The sequence below is a fragment of the Salvelinus sp. IW2-2015 genome, linkage group LG26, assembly GCF_002910315.2.
Source record: "Salvelinus sp. IW2-2015 linkage group LG26, ASM291031v2, whole genome shotgun sequence".
NCBI lineage: Eukaryota > Metazoa > Chordata > Actinopteri > Salmoniformes > Salmonidae > Salvelinus > Salvelinus sp. IW2-2015.
In genome coordinates, this window is record NC_036866.1 from 11,928,318 (window position 1) to 11,942,875 (window position 14,558).

The 14,558-nt window shown below is 42.0% G+C and overlaps 1 protein-coding gene across 2 annotated transcripts; it reads left to right on the top strand.

The window, feature by feature from the left end:
• Nucleotides 1-66: 66 nt before the first annotated feature.
• Nucleotides 67-9,623, top strand: LOC111952263 (scaffold attachment factor B2). Of its 2 annotated transcripts, XM_023970813.2 has the most exons (19): nucleotides 67-344; nucleotides 1,326-1,416; nucleotides 1,523-1,587; nucleotides 1,694-1,876; nucleotides 2,003-2,068; nucleotides 2,187-2,232; nucleotides 2,980-3,409; nucleotides 4,184-4,230; nucleotides 4,380-4,489; nucleotides 5,987-6,136; nucleotides 6,300-6,373; nucleotides 6,644-6,776; nucleotides 6,878-7,020; nucleotides 7,173-7,478; nucleotides 7,799-7,939; nucleotides 8,199-8,241; nucleotides 8,376-8,467; nucleotides 8,574-8,690; nucleotides 8,866-9,623. In XM_023970813.2, exons 1-19 carry the CDS (start codon nucleotides 180-182, stop codon nucleotides 8,984-8,986), a joined length of 2,523 nt encoding a protein of 840 aa, XP_023826581.1. In that variant the 5' UTR covers nucleotides 67-179; the 3' UTR covers nucleotides 8,987-9,623. The 2 variants fall into 2 exon arrangements, with proteins under 2 accessions (XP_023826581.1, XP_023826583.1); XM_023970815.2 differs by lacking the exon at nucleotides 7,799-7,939.
• The last annotated feature ends 4,935 nt before the right edge of the window (nucleotides 9,624-14,558 follow it).

Genomic DNA, 14,558 nt, shown 5'->3' on the forward strand with positions numbered 1-14,558 from the left:
GAAGAAGAACACTGCCACCTACTGCCCTCAGGTACAAACTGTTATCAAAAAACGCATGCGCAGTGGAATGTCCTTTTCAAATTACGCCATTTTGTAACAGTAGACCGCCTGTTTTCGCGCAAGAGAGCAGCTATTCGGTGATTGCAAACACTTTTTTGTTGCGTTTTCTCAGTGTAATAATGGCTGAAAACTCTTCGGCAGGAGAAGCTGGGGCTGTTGAGATTCCTGAGGGAGCGATTCGCAAATTGTCGGAGTTGAGAGTCATTGACTTAAAAGCCGAATTAAAAAGACGAAATTTGGACACCATTGGCATCAAGAGTACGCTGACTGAGAGGCTGAAAAAGGTAGACATGCTAACTAGTAGATGGATAACGTTAGCTGTGCTAATGTGCTTGGTATTTTGCTAACAGATGACCTTTCGTGTTAATTCCACAATTAAGTGGAACCTGTATAATTTAGTTAGTTAATATAATTATCAATAGTTAGCTATAACCACTAACATTAGCTAAATTTGATATTCACTCCAAATGAAAAGTGAACGTTCGCTAACCATGGCCTTGCGTTGCGTTAGCCACATGGTTCCCTTTCCTCGAGTACCCCTACTCCGTATTCTAGAACTAACACACCCGATTCAACTACCAAAAGTATTGGTGGTTAGTACACCATTTGAATCATATGTTCTAGTTTTGGAATACATAAAATACGTTGAATGGAGGTGGGTAACTTACTGAGAGGTTATGGCGGCGCACAATTGCCCCAGTGTCGTCCGGGTAATGGGATTGTTTGGCCTGGGAGGCATTATAAGTAAGCCGTCATTGTAAATAATAATTTGTAATTAACTGACCTGCCTAGTTATATAAAGATTCAATAAAATAAAAATAGAGGTTTGCGAAACACGGCCCCTGCCTAGGCCTGCAGCTAGCTTCCCGAGTCAGATGGGCTTCCGAATGGCGCAGCGGTCTAAGTGCTAGAGGTGTCACTACAGCCTCCCTGGTTCGAATCCAGGCTGTATCTTAACCGACCGTGATTGGTAGGCCCATAGTGTTGCGCACGATTGGCCCAGCGTTGGCTGGTGTAGGCCGTCATTTTTTCTTAACTGACTTGCCTAGTTAAATAAAGGTAAAATAAAGATGTATACATAGCTAGCTAACGTTAAGTAACAATAATTCCACCAGCCAGCACCCTTGTAGCCTATAACCGACCACATAGCTGTGTGTTTGATAGCCAAATTGGCTTAACTCCTGAAACCAGATCTAACATAGTTGGCTAGGTAGCTAGATAATCATGATAATCATTCATTCATCATGTCATCAATTTCTCCACAGGCGATTGAAGAAGAGGGTGGAAATCCAGATGAGATGGAGGTTGTTCTCGATGGAACTCCTAAGAAGGCACTGGCTAAACGGACCTCCAAAGGTATGTTAAAGGAGTGGAAGCAAGGTCTTAAGTCAGCAATAATATCTTGAAGTAAAGATAAAATATATTACAGAGAGCCTTAAAATGAGACATTGCTCTTCTGCAGGGAAAAGACAGGAGAACGATGAACCAGAGGACTGCACCATGGAGGAAGATTCGGGTGATGGGCAGGTGTGTATCAACCATTGAATCACCTGGTTTAATCTAATGTAATCGCTTTGCTCTACTGTTAGTCTCCCTGGATAACAATCTATTGATGAATTCACATGCCTTCAAGGATGACATGGAAAACATGCAGGACATGGACATCCTGGATATGAATGTGCTTGATGAAGCTGAGAATGACAACGGTATGCCGGGAGAGGAGGAGTATGACACGGATGAAGTCCTGAACGAAGATGAACACGACATCGGCATCTCTGGCTTTACTGAGCCAATGGGCAAAGCCAAACCTGAAGAGGTGAGACACATGCGCTAGAGTTGTGTGGAACAGTCATGTCTAATGATGTTTACAATATTGCCGTACTTGTTTGACATGTTGCACCATGCTGGTGTGTGAGTCTTTTTTTCCTCTTTCTAAAACTAGGATGTACAGGCTAAAGTAGCAGACATGGAAGATAATGAAGATCTCACTTGCCCATCAGCTAAAGAGGTATAGTTGGTCATTTGTTTGTAGTTGGAATGAAAACACACTGAGTGACAGTAAAAAGCCATTTGTGGTTGGTACCGACCAATGTTACACTAGATACATTTTCCCTTTATTTCTTTAGGTTCAAGAGAAGGATCCGGATCCCGAAGACTCAAAGGAAGAAATAGGTACCTTTTTGAGAAGTGGTTAGAAGTTCATATGAATGCACACTTTCTTTTTGCAGTGTAAACCTTGGAATGCAAGTCCGTTAGATACAAATTATTGCTGTGGTTGGTCAGAGACTGGAAATCCAAAGATAATTGCTGACTGTGTGTTGATGCTTGTTGACTAAAATTGTTAAATACTCACATTAATCTGTCCATTTTTGGCACCCTCCTATTATTAACACAGAACTGGTTAACAATCTGAAGCACAGAGCCAGTAATTAAAGATGTAGTTAGTGAGATGTTGCAAGTGATATGCAGTGTTTTTAGGTTGCCACACAGAGCCAGAAGAAAAGAAGACTGAGGCCCATTTGAAACCAACCATTCAAAAGCCTAATATTCTCACTGGACATGAGACTAATGGAATTCTGAATTCAATGTCACTTACCACATTATGGACACTCATGAAGTCAGCACTTGCATGAAGACGGACCTTCCTTGTGCCTCTGGTGATCTTGTGGCTTTCTTCAGATCAGATCTTTTTCTACCTTGCGATCAGGTGAACTGAAATGGTCGACTTGAATGAGGAGTTAGGCTGCTTGGTCAGTCTCTTTGGTTTTTCCAGTCTCTTGTTACGTGTATATCTGTGTATACATAGTTCAATGACAGCAGAGGGCCACGTCCTTTTCCAGCCTTGCCAGTTCCACGTTAACCATTGCTGTGTTTCAGAAGTAATTAAACTCTGCCATTCTATTCCTGTTAAATCCGTAGAAAATGAGAAAGTAGCCGGGTCTTGTTTATCTGAGCCACTAAATGAAGAGTGCCAGGAGCCACCAACTGAAGATCAAGGCACCACCGTGGACACGGTCAATGTTGCAGAGGAAGACGATGTGTGCGACACCACTAATGCAGAGGAGGCCATCAATGTAGAGACTGAACTGTCGACTAGCGACAAGGACGTTGCTAAGCTAACTGAACGTCAAATTAAAGACGCTGAGAACACGCACAATGTCCCGGAAGACACCGTTGACGCTGAAAGTACTCAGGCTGTTAGTGTAAACGAGCAGGGCGGAAGCGCTGTTGATTCTGAAATGGTTTCTAAGGCTGAGGGTGAGGAGGAAGACAAGACTGAAGAGAACGCTGCAGAATCAACGGCAGTGAAAGAGTCCTCTTCTGTTGAGGGCGATGATCAGAAAAAGAGGTTTGTTGTTTTCTGTCTACTAGAACAATGGCTATCTGTTGCATTGGCTCCTTTTTTAGCAAGTTTTGGTGCTCTTTTGGAGGCAAAATGGTCTGCGCATTTGTCAAGTTTTCATTTTGTCATTCCCCACCTATACCTCACCTCTTAACCATCATAAAGGAATGTATAGATGTGGTAAAGAGATCAATGGAACTTGACCAAAACAATGGAAACGCGTGGTGGAAAGATGCTGTGAAGGAAAGAGCTCAAATCTCCTCATTGCCCCCCCCAAGCAAAATTACTCTACTTTTAGGCTATTTGTGTTTTTTACACTATTATAAGGTAAAAATTGGAGTATAATGCTTGTATGGATGTCAACCCCAATGAATGTTCATGTCATCGTCTCCAACTGCATTACAGTTAAACGAGTGGCTATCACTGTCTATGCTACGAGCTTATACGAACAGGACTTAGCATTTAGCAGTCACTTCTAAACCTGAAAATGCACGGCTACTAAATGTAATGCAGCCCAATCAATCCAAATAAGCACCATTCCGGCATCCTTCTATCCCTCATGGTCTACGTTCCATTGACCTCTTTACTGCATCTATTGGGAGTTTCTTTGACCATCTAAGGCAGCCTAGTGACATTGACACCCACCCAAATCACTGTGATGTTGTATATGCTGGGGATAATTCCTGTGTGCACAGGGTAAGTATAATTCATCTGGATGAGACCCCCTCCCCCAGGTCTTCTAAGTTCCAAATATTCATTGTGTGTTCTCTTTGCCTTTAGTTCTGATGAGGAAAAGGGTAGCAAGCCTGATTCAAAAGAGGATAAGGGTAAGTGTGAATATTGTCCCCCTCTATCATTTTGTAATTGGGATGTCCATTGTAGATAATTGCAAGTAATGTGCTCTCACCTGAATGAGGTGCTGAATCAGCTCTGAGTTGAATGTCCACCTGAGTCATGTTTGTCTGTGTTCCAAAAGCCCCTGCAGGCAATGCTCCAGCTAGTAGTGGCAGAAACCTGTGGGTTAGCGGGCTCTCCTCCACCACAAGAGCGACTGATCTGAAGACTCTGTTCAGCAAGTATGGGAAGGTCAGTATCCTGAGGAGAAATACCACCCTTTTTGGTGTATGTGCATGCATGGTGCATGAATGTACACTGAACAAAAATATGAATGCAACATGTAAAGTGTTGGTTTCATGAGCTGAAATAAATTTTCCCTGAAAGTTTCCCTACGTGCAAAGAAATGTATTTCTCTCAATTTTGTGCACATTTATCCACCTGATGTAGCATATCAAGAAGCTGATTACACAGGTGCACCTTGTGCTGGGGACATTGAAAGGCCACTCTAAAATGTGCAGCTTTGTCACACAACACAATGCCACAGATGTCTCAGGTTTTGAGGGAGTGTGCAATTGGCATGCTGACTGCAGGAATGTCCACCAGAGCTGTTGCCAGAGAATTGAATGTTAATTTCTCTACCATAAGCTGCCTCAACGTCGTTTTGGAGAATTTGKCTGTACGTCGACCATCCTAACAACGGCAGACCATGTGTAACCATACCAGCCCAGGACCTCCACATTGTCTGATAATAGCCACCCGGACAGCTGATAAAATTGTGGGTTAGCACAGCTGAATAATTTCTGCACAAACTATCAGAAACCGTCTCAGGGAAGCTCGTCTGCGTGCCCGTCGTCCTCACCAAGGTCTTGACCTGACTGGAGTTTGGTGTCGTAACCAACTTCAGTGGGCAAGTGCTCACCTTCGATGGCCACTGGCATGCTGGAGAAGTTCTTTTCACGGTTTCAACTGTATGGCGTTGTTTGGGCGAGCAGTTTGTTGATGTCTACGTTGTGAACAGAGTGCCCCATGGTGGGGTATGGGTAGGAGTAAGCTACGGACAATGAACACAACTGCTTTTTATCAATGCCAATTTCAATGCAGAGGTACCGTTATGAGATCCTGAGGCCCATTGTCGTGCCATTCATCCGCTGGCATCACATCATGTTTCAGCATAATAATGCACGGCCCCATGTCACAAGGATCTGTACACAATTCCTGGAATCTGAAAATGTACCAGTTCTTCCATGGCCTGCATACTCTCCAGGCATGTCACCCATTGAGCATGTTTTGGATGCTCTGGATCAGCGTGTAAGATCAACCTGGTCTTCCGGTTTCCCATCAATCTCCAGCAACTTCGCACATTGAAGAGTGGGACAACTTTCCATGCCACAATCAACAGCCTGATCTACTCTATGCGGAGATGTCGTGCTGCCTGAGGCAAATGGGCACACCACAGTGACTTCTTTTCTGATCCACTTCCTTCCTTTCATTTGTAAGCATCTGTTGGTCACAACTTGTCTGTATTCCCAGTAATGTGAAATCCATAGATTAGGGCCTAATGAATTTATTTAAATTGACCGATTTTTGTTATGAACTGTAACTCAGTAAAATCTTTGAAATTGTTACGTTTTATTTTTGGTCAGAATAATTGAGGAAGATGTGGRATGCTACTGCCTGTTCTTTTGGAGCCCACACACACACTTTCCCTGCCCAACAATTAGGGTCCTATCATTCTCCATCCCTCAGGTTGTTGGAGCTAAAGTGGTGACTAATGCCCGTAGCCCCGGTGCTCGCTGCTACGGCTTTGTCACCATGTGTTCCACAGATGAGGCCACCAAGTGCATCAGCCACCTGCACAGGACCGAGCTCCACGGGAGAATGATCTCTGTTGAGAGGGTGAGGGTCATTATCTACCACCGTGCATATCAGTTGCCTTTGAGACCGACCACTGCTGTACACACAACAGTAAACCTGTAGTGTTTCTCAAATTAATGGGTTGCCTTCATTCAGAGAAGTGAGGTTTGACCATTCTAATCTGTCACTTTGACCGCTGTTCCAGGCTAAGAATGAGCCTGCTGGGAAGAAACCTGCTGACCAGTCTGGCACCGATGGGATACACTCCTCAGACTCCAAGTAAAGGCTGATAACACGTCATTACACATTAAGTTATTATGTACTGTATGTCATGTAGTCTGTACAAGGTATGACAGCAATCCATGCTTTGGTTTCATTTCCCTGGCAGTGGCTGGTACTGTTTCCAGCATTTGGAAACCGTGCCAGGGAAACTAAACCAAAGCATAGATTGCTGTCATACCTTGTCCATAGACTGCTTACAGGGTAAGGAAACCAATATGTCACTTTGTAGTTTGGGTGAACTATTCCTTTAACATTTTCTCTATCCAGGTCCGATGCAAACAAGGATGAAAAGGCTGAAGGGGAGGTCGGGAAAGATGGAAAACGCAACGAGAGAACAGTGGTGATGGACAAGTCTAAGGGAGAGCCTGTTGTCAGCGTGAAAGCCAAAAGCAAAGACCGGGTAAGATACCCACATGTTGACCTCTGTACTCCATCTATTGAACTTTCACTTCAAACTTTTTTGAAAAGTGGTTACGCTACATGATCTGTTATTCAATCCAGAGCACCAAGAGTCGTGACCGCAAGTCTGCAAGCAAAGAGAAGGATATACTGTCGTTTGACCAGATCAAGGAGCAGCGTGAGCGAGAGAGACAGAGACAGCGGGAGAGGGACATCAGGGAGGTGGAGAGACGCAGACACTCTGGGTGAGGAGTTGCTCTAGTTGCAGGACATTTCACCTGAAGCCAGCTTGTTATAACAGTTGGTAGTATGCTTTGAAAAGGGACTCGTCGTTCAAAGTGGGCTAAAGTGGGCTAAAAGTGGGCTAAAAATATCTCTCGTCCTTTGTTTGTTCCAGTGAGCGCGGCAGTGGTGCAGACAGCCGCACGGAGCGCGAGCGTATCCGCCTGTTCCGGGAGAAGGAGGAGCGTGAACGCCTCCTGCGTAAGAGAAACTTCCTGGAGGTGGAGAAGGAGCGGCTGAACTTTGACCGCTTGGAGCGTGAGTTCCTGGAGCGCGAGCGTCAGCGAGTGGAGTATGAGCGCCGGCGTGAGCAGGAGAGGATCCAGCGGGAGAGGGATGAGCTCCGCAGGCAGCAGGAGCAGCTGCGCTTCGAGCAGGACCGCCGGCCCCTCAAGAGGCCATACGCCGACGTGGACAGCAGGTACACATTTTATCCCTGTCTTTCCCCCTCTCCATAGCATCAGTACCCCCCCCGTTTGAATTACCAGGTCGCTGTTATAAAATAGATTTTAGTTTATTTTTACAGGGACAGTGCACATTAATCAACGTTTCAGTAAAAGTGCCGGTTTTAGCCAACTGGCTAATTTGCGACCGCAGTTCCTGGGCATGTTTTTAGATGGATATGGCCACAACCACAACCTCAGCCTCTAGATCTTCAGTATGCATGCCTGTCATGTAAAGGTGTGCGTGGCTTGAGGATTTTTTTATTGCGACTGACTGACAAAGACCTGCTGCTTGTAGGAAAGACAACTGGCAGGACAACAAGAGGCTGGCTATGGATGACCGCTATGGGGGGCGCTCAGACTTCGGTCGCCAGGAGCGCTACCAAGACTTTGACCACAGGGACCGCAGTCGCTACCAGGACGATTCCGTCATTGACAGGTACAGAGTAGACTAAGGTTATTTGCCGCGAGCTGACATCAGCTGTTATGAAGGTTTATGACAGCATTGTCCTTGTTGTGTAGGCCTTATAGGGGTGTCAAATATTTTTCGACTGATTCTGTAACAGATGCCTATATGTAAACTTATGTAAAGGTAGTATTACTGGCCAWCTGCTTGTTTGTGGTGAATTTGTAGTTGTATGCCACATGCTTTGATCATTGCTGGATGTTTGTTTAATAATCTGAGATCTTTCCTGTAGGAGGGACACTTCACGGGCTGTGGTTGCGGACCGGGATAGTGCGGTAAGAGACATGGCCATATGAATGCATTGAGGTTCTTGTAGGACCACCTCTGTTTTACAACATTTTCTCCCATTTAGTGGCTTTTTAAATGTGTACTTGATTGTTTGTTTTTAATCATGCTTCCCTCTCGGCAGCACTTCTCCGACCGTACCGAGAGGCACGGAAGGGACACTCGTGACACCTGGACCGCTGCAGGAAGTTATGACAAGCGTACTATTAATCCAAGGTCAGCTTKATTTAGATGGCTTTGACAAGTTTATTTACCTCTCACCAGTTGGAGACCAATGTGTGTTCTGCACTTCTCTGCGTCAACTGTCTGCTGTTTCTTTCAGGGTGGGCCGTGACTGGGACTCAGGACGGAAAATAGATGGGGACCGAACATGGCAAACAGGTCGAGACGGTGGCATCCCAGGCCAAAGTCACATTGGGGCACGGGGAGGAATGGCAGGGTAAGTTGAAATATATAGCGTTATTTACTATTTTTTATCACACACCAGTCAATGTAGGTTTAGGAAATGTGGGGCCAGATGGATTCATCTTTTGAGCCAGGTGCAACTTTTATTCCCTCCAGTTATGGCAAACCTTTTAGCAATACTGATACTTAGTGTCTTTTCTCACCCACAGTCGTGGTGGCTACATGCCAACGGGGACCTCCCAGTCCCTCTCTGGAGCTCTGAATCGTCAGAACCAGATGATGCAAGGCAGTGGGATGCAGGGTGGCGGGGCATTCGGTCGCCGCTACTGAGGTCTGAACACCCTTGTTCCCAGTCACATGTTTAAGTGTATGCAAGTGAAACCGTCTGCAGCTTGTATATTGCTCACGGAAGCTTCGTGAATTCAGATGTTGCTTTTATAGTCCCTTTGACTTTCTTTCCTCAAACTAAGACACGATTGAACTGAACATCTGAGTTTTAAATGTCTCTGATCAGATCATCCATCGGTTTTTCATTCTGACTGTCCTTTTGTTTTCAAATTGATTGGATTTTATTTTTTGTGTATTTTAAGTGATTTGTATGGGTTTGAGTTTTGGTAGAAATGCTCAGGAATGCGTCTGCTTAAACCGTTTGCTAAAACCTGTGGGGAACTTGGTTGCGGAGAAGTACGAACCCATTAATGATCATGATTGTGTTTCAGACTTCATTTCAGTAACTGTCACATTGTCTTTAGTTTTTGTACTTAAACAACTCTTTTTCAGACTTTGTATTGACACTGTAACTTCTTCGCAGAATAGAAGTACCATGTTCACAATAGGAAACAAATCAACTGTGTCAGATTCAACTGCAGTTGTACTATACCACTGGATGGCACCTGATGGCTATTTTTCTGCGAAATGAAAATGCTGCCTAATAAAATTCTTTTTGCAGTGCAACTGCTAAACGGTTTTTTGACGTGTCTTTCATCATAATGACGTTATAATGATTAACATTTACCTGTCAAACATGGTTAACAACAAAAGGATCATGGTAGATGTACAACTCTCCACAAATCCAATAGAATAGTGGGCTTATAAAAGCTCAGGACTCTTCATGCAACCAGAAAAAGAGCAAGGACATAATCCTTGTGAAATGTGTTGTGTTTATTTCAGGTTGTTTGAGCCTTACATTTAGCAGTGGTTAGGTTTAAAATCAGRAATTGTATAAATGGGTGGGGTTTAGCCATAATTATGATCTTTCTGGCTGTGTTAACTAATGACCTTTCCAAACGTGTGGTTGTCACYACAGCCACAAAGTCAATTGTAGCTAAAACCTACATATTTCCAAAATGTTTCATTAAAATCTGATTTTAATACTAAACTTAACCACTTTAACCTTATGCCTTACCTTGAATTAAGCCTTCGTCAGGGAAGGCCATGCAGCCGAAACGCGTCGGTTTAAAAAAAACTTTGTTTCTATTGAACATGCCATACTAATAAAGGCATTTTAATTAATTATATGAAGTGCCTTGGTCCTCCTTTCTTTTTGATGACCAATTTACCCCTTTTACCAAAGAGCACCTATCTACCAAAATCTACTATAGTGTACCTTAGTAGCRCTTCCCTTCCTCCTCTTTCAAACTTTCAAAGTTCTTGACATTTTCTGGATTGACTGACCTTCATGTCTTAAAGTAATGATGGACTGTCGTTTCTCTTTTCTTATTTGAACTGTTCTTGCCATAATATGGACTTGGTCTTTTACTAAATAGGGCTATCTTCTGTATACCACCCCTACCTTGTCACAACACAATTGATTGGCTCAAACGCATTAAGAAGGACAGAAATTCCACAAATTCACTTAGAACAAGGCACACCTGTTAATTGAACTGCATTCCACCTCATTTAGCTGGTTGAGAGAATGCCTAGTGTGTGCAAAGCTGTCAAGGCAAAGGGTGGCTACTTTGAAGAATCTAAAATATATTTTGATTTGTTTAACACTTTTTTGGTTACTACATGATTCCATTTGTGTTATTTCATAGTTTTGATGTCTTCACTATTACTCTACAATGTATAAAATAGTAAAAATAAAGAAAAACCCTTGAATGAGTCAGTGTTTCCAAACTTTTGACAGGTACTGCATTTCATAGATGACATTCTCATACATAACATTTGTGTACAGAGACATAGATCTACCAGCAGGACTGAAAACGTAATTAAAGATGTTATGAAGCCAGATCTACGGTTTATTGACACTGGTCTCTTAATTGGGTTGTTTTGAACAAGGTGCATGTCTGTGTTGAATCACACCTCAGTCTCAAATTTATTTCATTATCWATTTCATTCAGAAAGAAGAATGGTAACAGCACCCTCAACGTTTACACGAGACAACTAGATTATGTATATGGCCACTGTTAAGAAACATGGCATGGCCTATACAAGTGGGAAAGTGTCCTTTAAAATGTAATTGTCATGTCAGGTTACTATCCAACCCTGTTAATGAAAGTTAACTCTAGTTTGTGTGGTGGCACATGTTGTCCAAATCGGCCAGGGCATGGCAGCCACCTGTATTGAGGAAGAGAGTAATTTGATTAATACTGCAGACTCATAATTTTAACAGAAAAATGGAAGGAAATTATATAACTCCACCCTGACTACTTTAGGTCTAGTGTAAGGTAAATAAGGACTAGGGTTGCAAAGGAGGGTATATTACTGAAAACTTTTGAAGTTTACCAGTAAACTAACATGTGTATTTTTCAAGGATTTTATGTAATCTTTCACAAGACATCTAGTGGCCATTTTGGGTACTTCAGATTATCACAGATGTCTAACAATCTCTGGCCCTCTGTGTGGCTTTATCACATGTAACATACAGGATATGAAATCATTGAATAATATGATTTTAAAATATAAAAAAATAGAATGACAAAGCTGTCTTATCCTAAATTTTAACCATTAACTTAGTGAATACCATTGGTGTTATGAAGGTTTCAACATTAAATATAATCTATATATTTGTTTTACAAACTTGCATTTATTTTTATATGTTAATATGTATTTGTTAATGTTTCGGCATCAAACTGGTGGCAGTTGTGAAAAAAGTCAATCAAATCAAAATCAAATCAAATTTATTTATATAGCCCTTCGTACATCAGCTGATATCTCAAAGTGCTGTACAGAAACCCAGCCTAAAACCCCAAACAGCAAGCAATGCAGGTGTAGAAGTACGGTGGCTAGGAAAAACTCCCTAGAAAGGCCAAAACCTAGGAAGAAACCTAGAGAGGAACCAGGCTATGAGGGGTGGCCAGTCCTCTTCTGGCTGTGCCGGGTGGAGATTATAACAGAACATGGCCAAGATGTTCAAATGTTCATAAATGACCAGCATGGTCAAATAATAATAATCACAGTAGTTGAGGGTGCAGCAAGTCAGCACCTCAGGAGTAAATGTCAGTTGGCTTTTCATAGCCGATCATTAAGAGTATCTCTACCGCTACTGCGGTCTCTAGAGAGTTGAAAACAATAGTTGGAAGAGTTGCAGAGTTAATTAAAAATAGATGCTTTTTTCATGAACTTCTTATGGCTGCAGGGGCAGTATTGAGTAGCTTGGATGAAAGGTGCACAGAGGTGCCCAGAGTAAACGGCCTGCTCCTCAGTCATAGTTGCTAATATATGCATATTATTATTAGTATTGGAAGTTTCTAAAACTGTTTGAATTATGTCTGTGAGTATAACAGAACTCATATGGCAGGCAAAAACCTGAGAAGAAATCCAACCAGGAAGTGAGAAATCTGAGGTTGGTCGATTTTCAACTCATCGCCTATTGAAAACACCGTAGGATATGGATCTGTTTGCACTTCCTACGGCTTCCACTAGATGTCAACAGTCGGTAGAACGTTGAATGAAGCTTCTACTGTGATGTGGGGCTGAATGAGAGGGGAATTAGTCAGTGGTCTGGCAGAGAGCCAGGTCCTGGTCACGCGCATTCYACATGATATCGACTTGCGTTCCATTACTTCTATGGACACAAAGGAATTCTCCGGTTGGAATGTTATTGAATATTTATGATAACAACATCCTAAAGATTGATTCTATACTTAGTTTGACAAGTTTCTTCGACCTGTAATATAACTTTTTGAAGTTTTCGTCCGAAGTTCGCCTGGACCTGCACGAGCGTTTGGATTTATATACTAAATGCGCTAACAAAAGTAGCTACTTGGACATAAATTATGGACATTACCGAACAAAACAAACATTTCTTGTGGAAGTGGGAGTCCTGGGAGTGCATTCCGATGAAGATCAGCAAAGGTAAGTGAAGATTTATAATGCTTTTTATTAGTTTTGTTGACTGCACAATTTGGCGGGTAACTGTATGGCTTCCTTTTAGTGGCTGAACGCTGTTCTCAGATTATTGAATATTGTGCTTTTGCGGTAAAGATTTTTGAAATCTGACACAGCAGTTACATTAAGAACAAGTGTATCTTTCATTCTATGTAAAACATGTATCTTTCATCAACGTTTATGATGAGTATTTATGTTATTTGACGTGACTCTGCAATTTCTCCGGATATTTTGGAGGCATTTCTGAACATGGCGCCAATGTAAACTGAGGTTTTTGGATATAAATATGAACTTAATCGAACAAAACATATATGTATTGTGTAACATGAAGTCCTATGAGTGTCATCTGATGAAGATCATCAAAGGTTAGTGATTAATTTTATCTCTATTTCTGCTTTTTGTGACACCTGTCTTTGGCTCGAAAAATAGCTGTGTTTTTCTGTGATTTTGCTGTGACCTAACATAAKCATTTGTGGTGCTTTCGCTGAAAAGCCTATTTGAAATCGGACACTTTGGTGGGATTAACAACAAGATTACCTTTAAAATGGTATAAGACACATGTATGTTTGAGGAATTTTAATTATGAGATTTCTGTTGTTTGAATTTGGCGCCCTGCACTTTCACTGGCTGTTGTCATATCATCCTGTTAACGGGATTGCAGCCATAAGAAGTTTAATTAGGCTATTTTCTCTTGAACCATATGGTCTATCTACTAGAAACTCATGGACAATATAAACAATTTTTTTTTTTAAAGTTATTCAAGTATAAATGACCAAAGTTACGGTAGAATGCCATGGATTTTCTGTTAATGACCACAATTATTGAAGATTACAGTAAATTACAGATGAATTTGCAACCCTATTCAGGACATAGGCCTACTGTATTAGATTTTTCTCAGGCATGTTTTTCTTACAACATTCTTGAGTTTTCTCAGACGTTAATCTTATCTTGTTTTATGGTATTATGACATATGTAATAGGAATTGTGAGTGATATTGATAATAATATTATATTGTAAGTATTATTAGTCATAGCTTCACCCAGCTGCAGATACCCTGGAACCCATACATGTCGGGTAACACAAGGACGTGTTTAGGCTTTTCTCCTCTAAGAAAAACATCTGCCATTCAAGGATTGATTATTTAACAAAACACAGAAAATTGAAATAGGCTAGAAAGGTCATTTGTACTTTATTTTATATCCCCAGAGGACTATCGCATGCTGTTTCTAATATTAAGTAGCTGATCACGGACAGTTCCTAATCAGTAGAGATAGCCACTGAATGTTTACTTCAAACATCCCACCTAGAAGTCCTTGCCTATCCTCTTGTTTTGGGATGCCTCTAGCATGAATGTCCTTGTGTCTGTTGAAGTGTTGGTCTCTTGGCTGCAGTGCTGCAACTGATGGCCCTTTCCCAAATACCATGCTTGCCTCAAAGAGGGTCTTCTGCACTCAAGATACTTTAATTCCCCAAAGCTTGCAGCAGGGGGCGATGCAATACCACATTTGGATTCAAATTATTTTCCATTGCCATTACCCCCCAAGGTTACATCTAGAATTGATTGCACCTG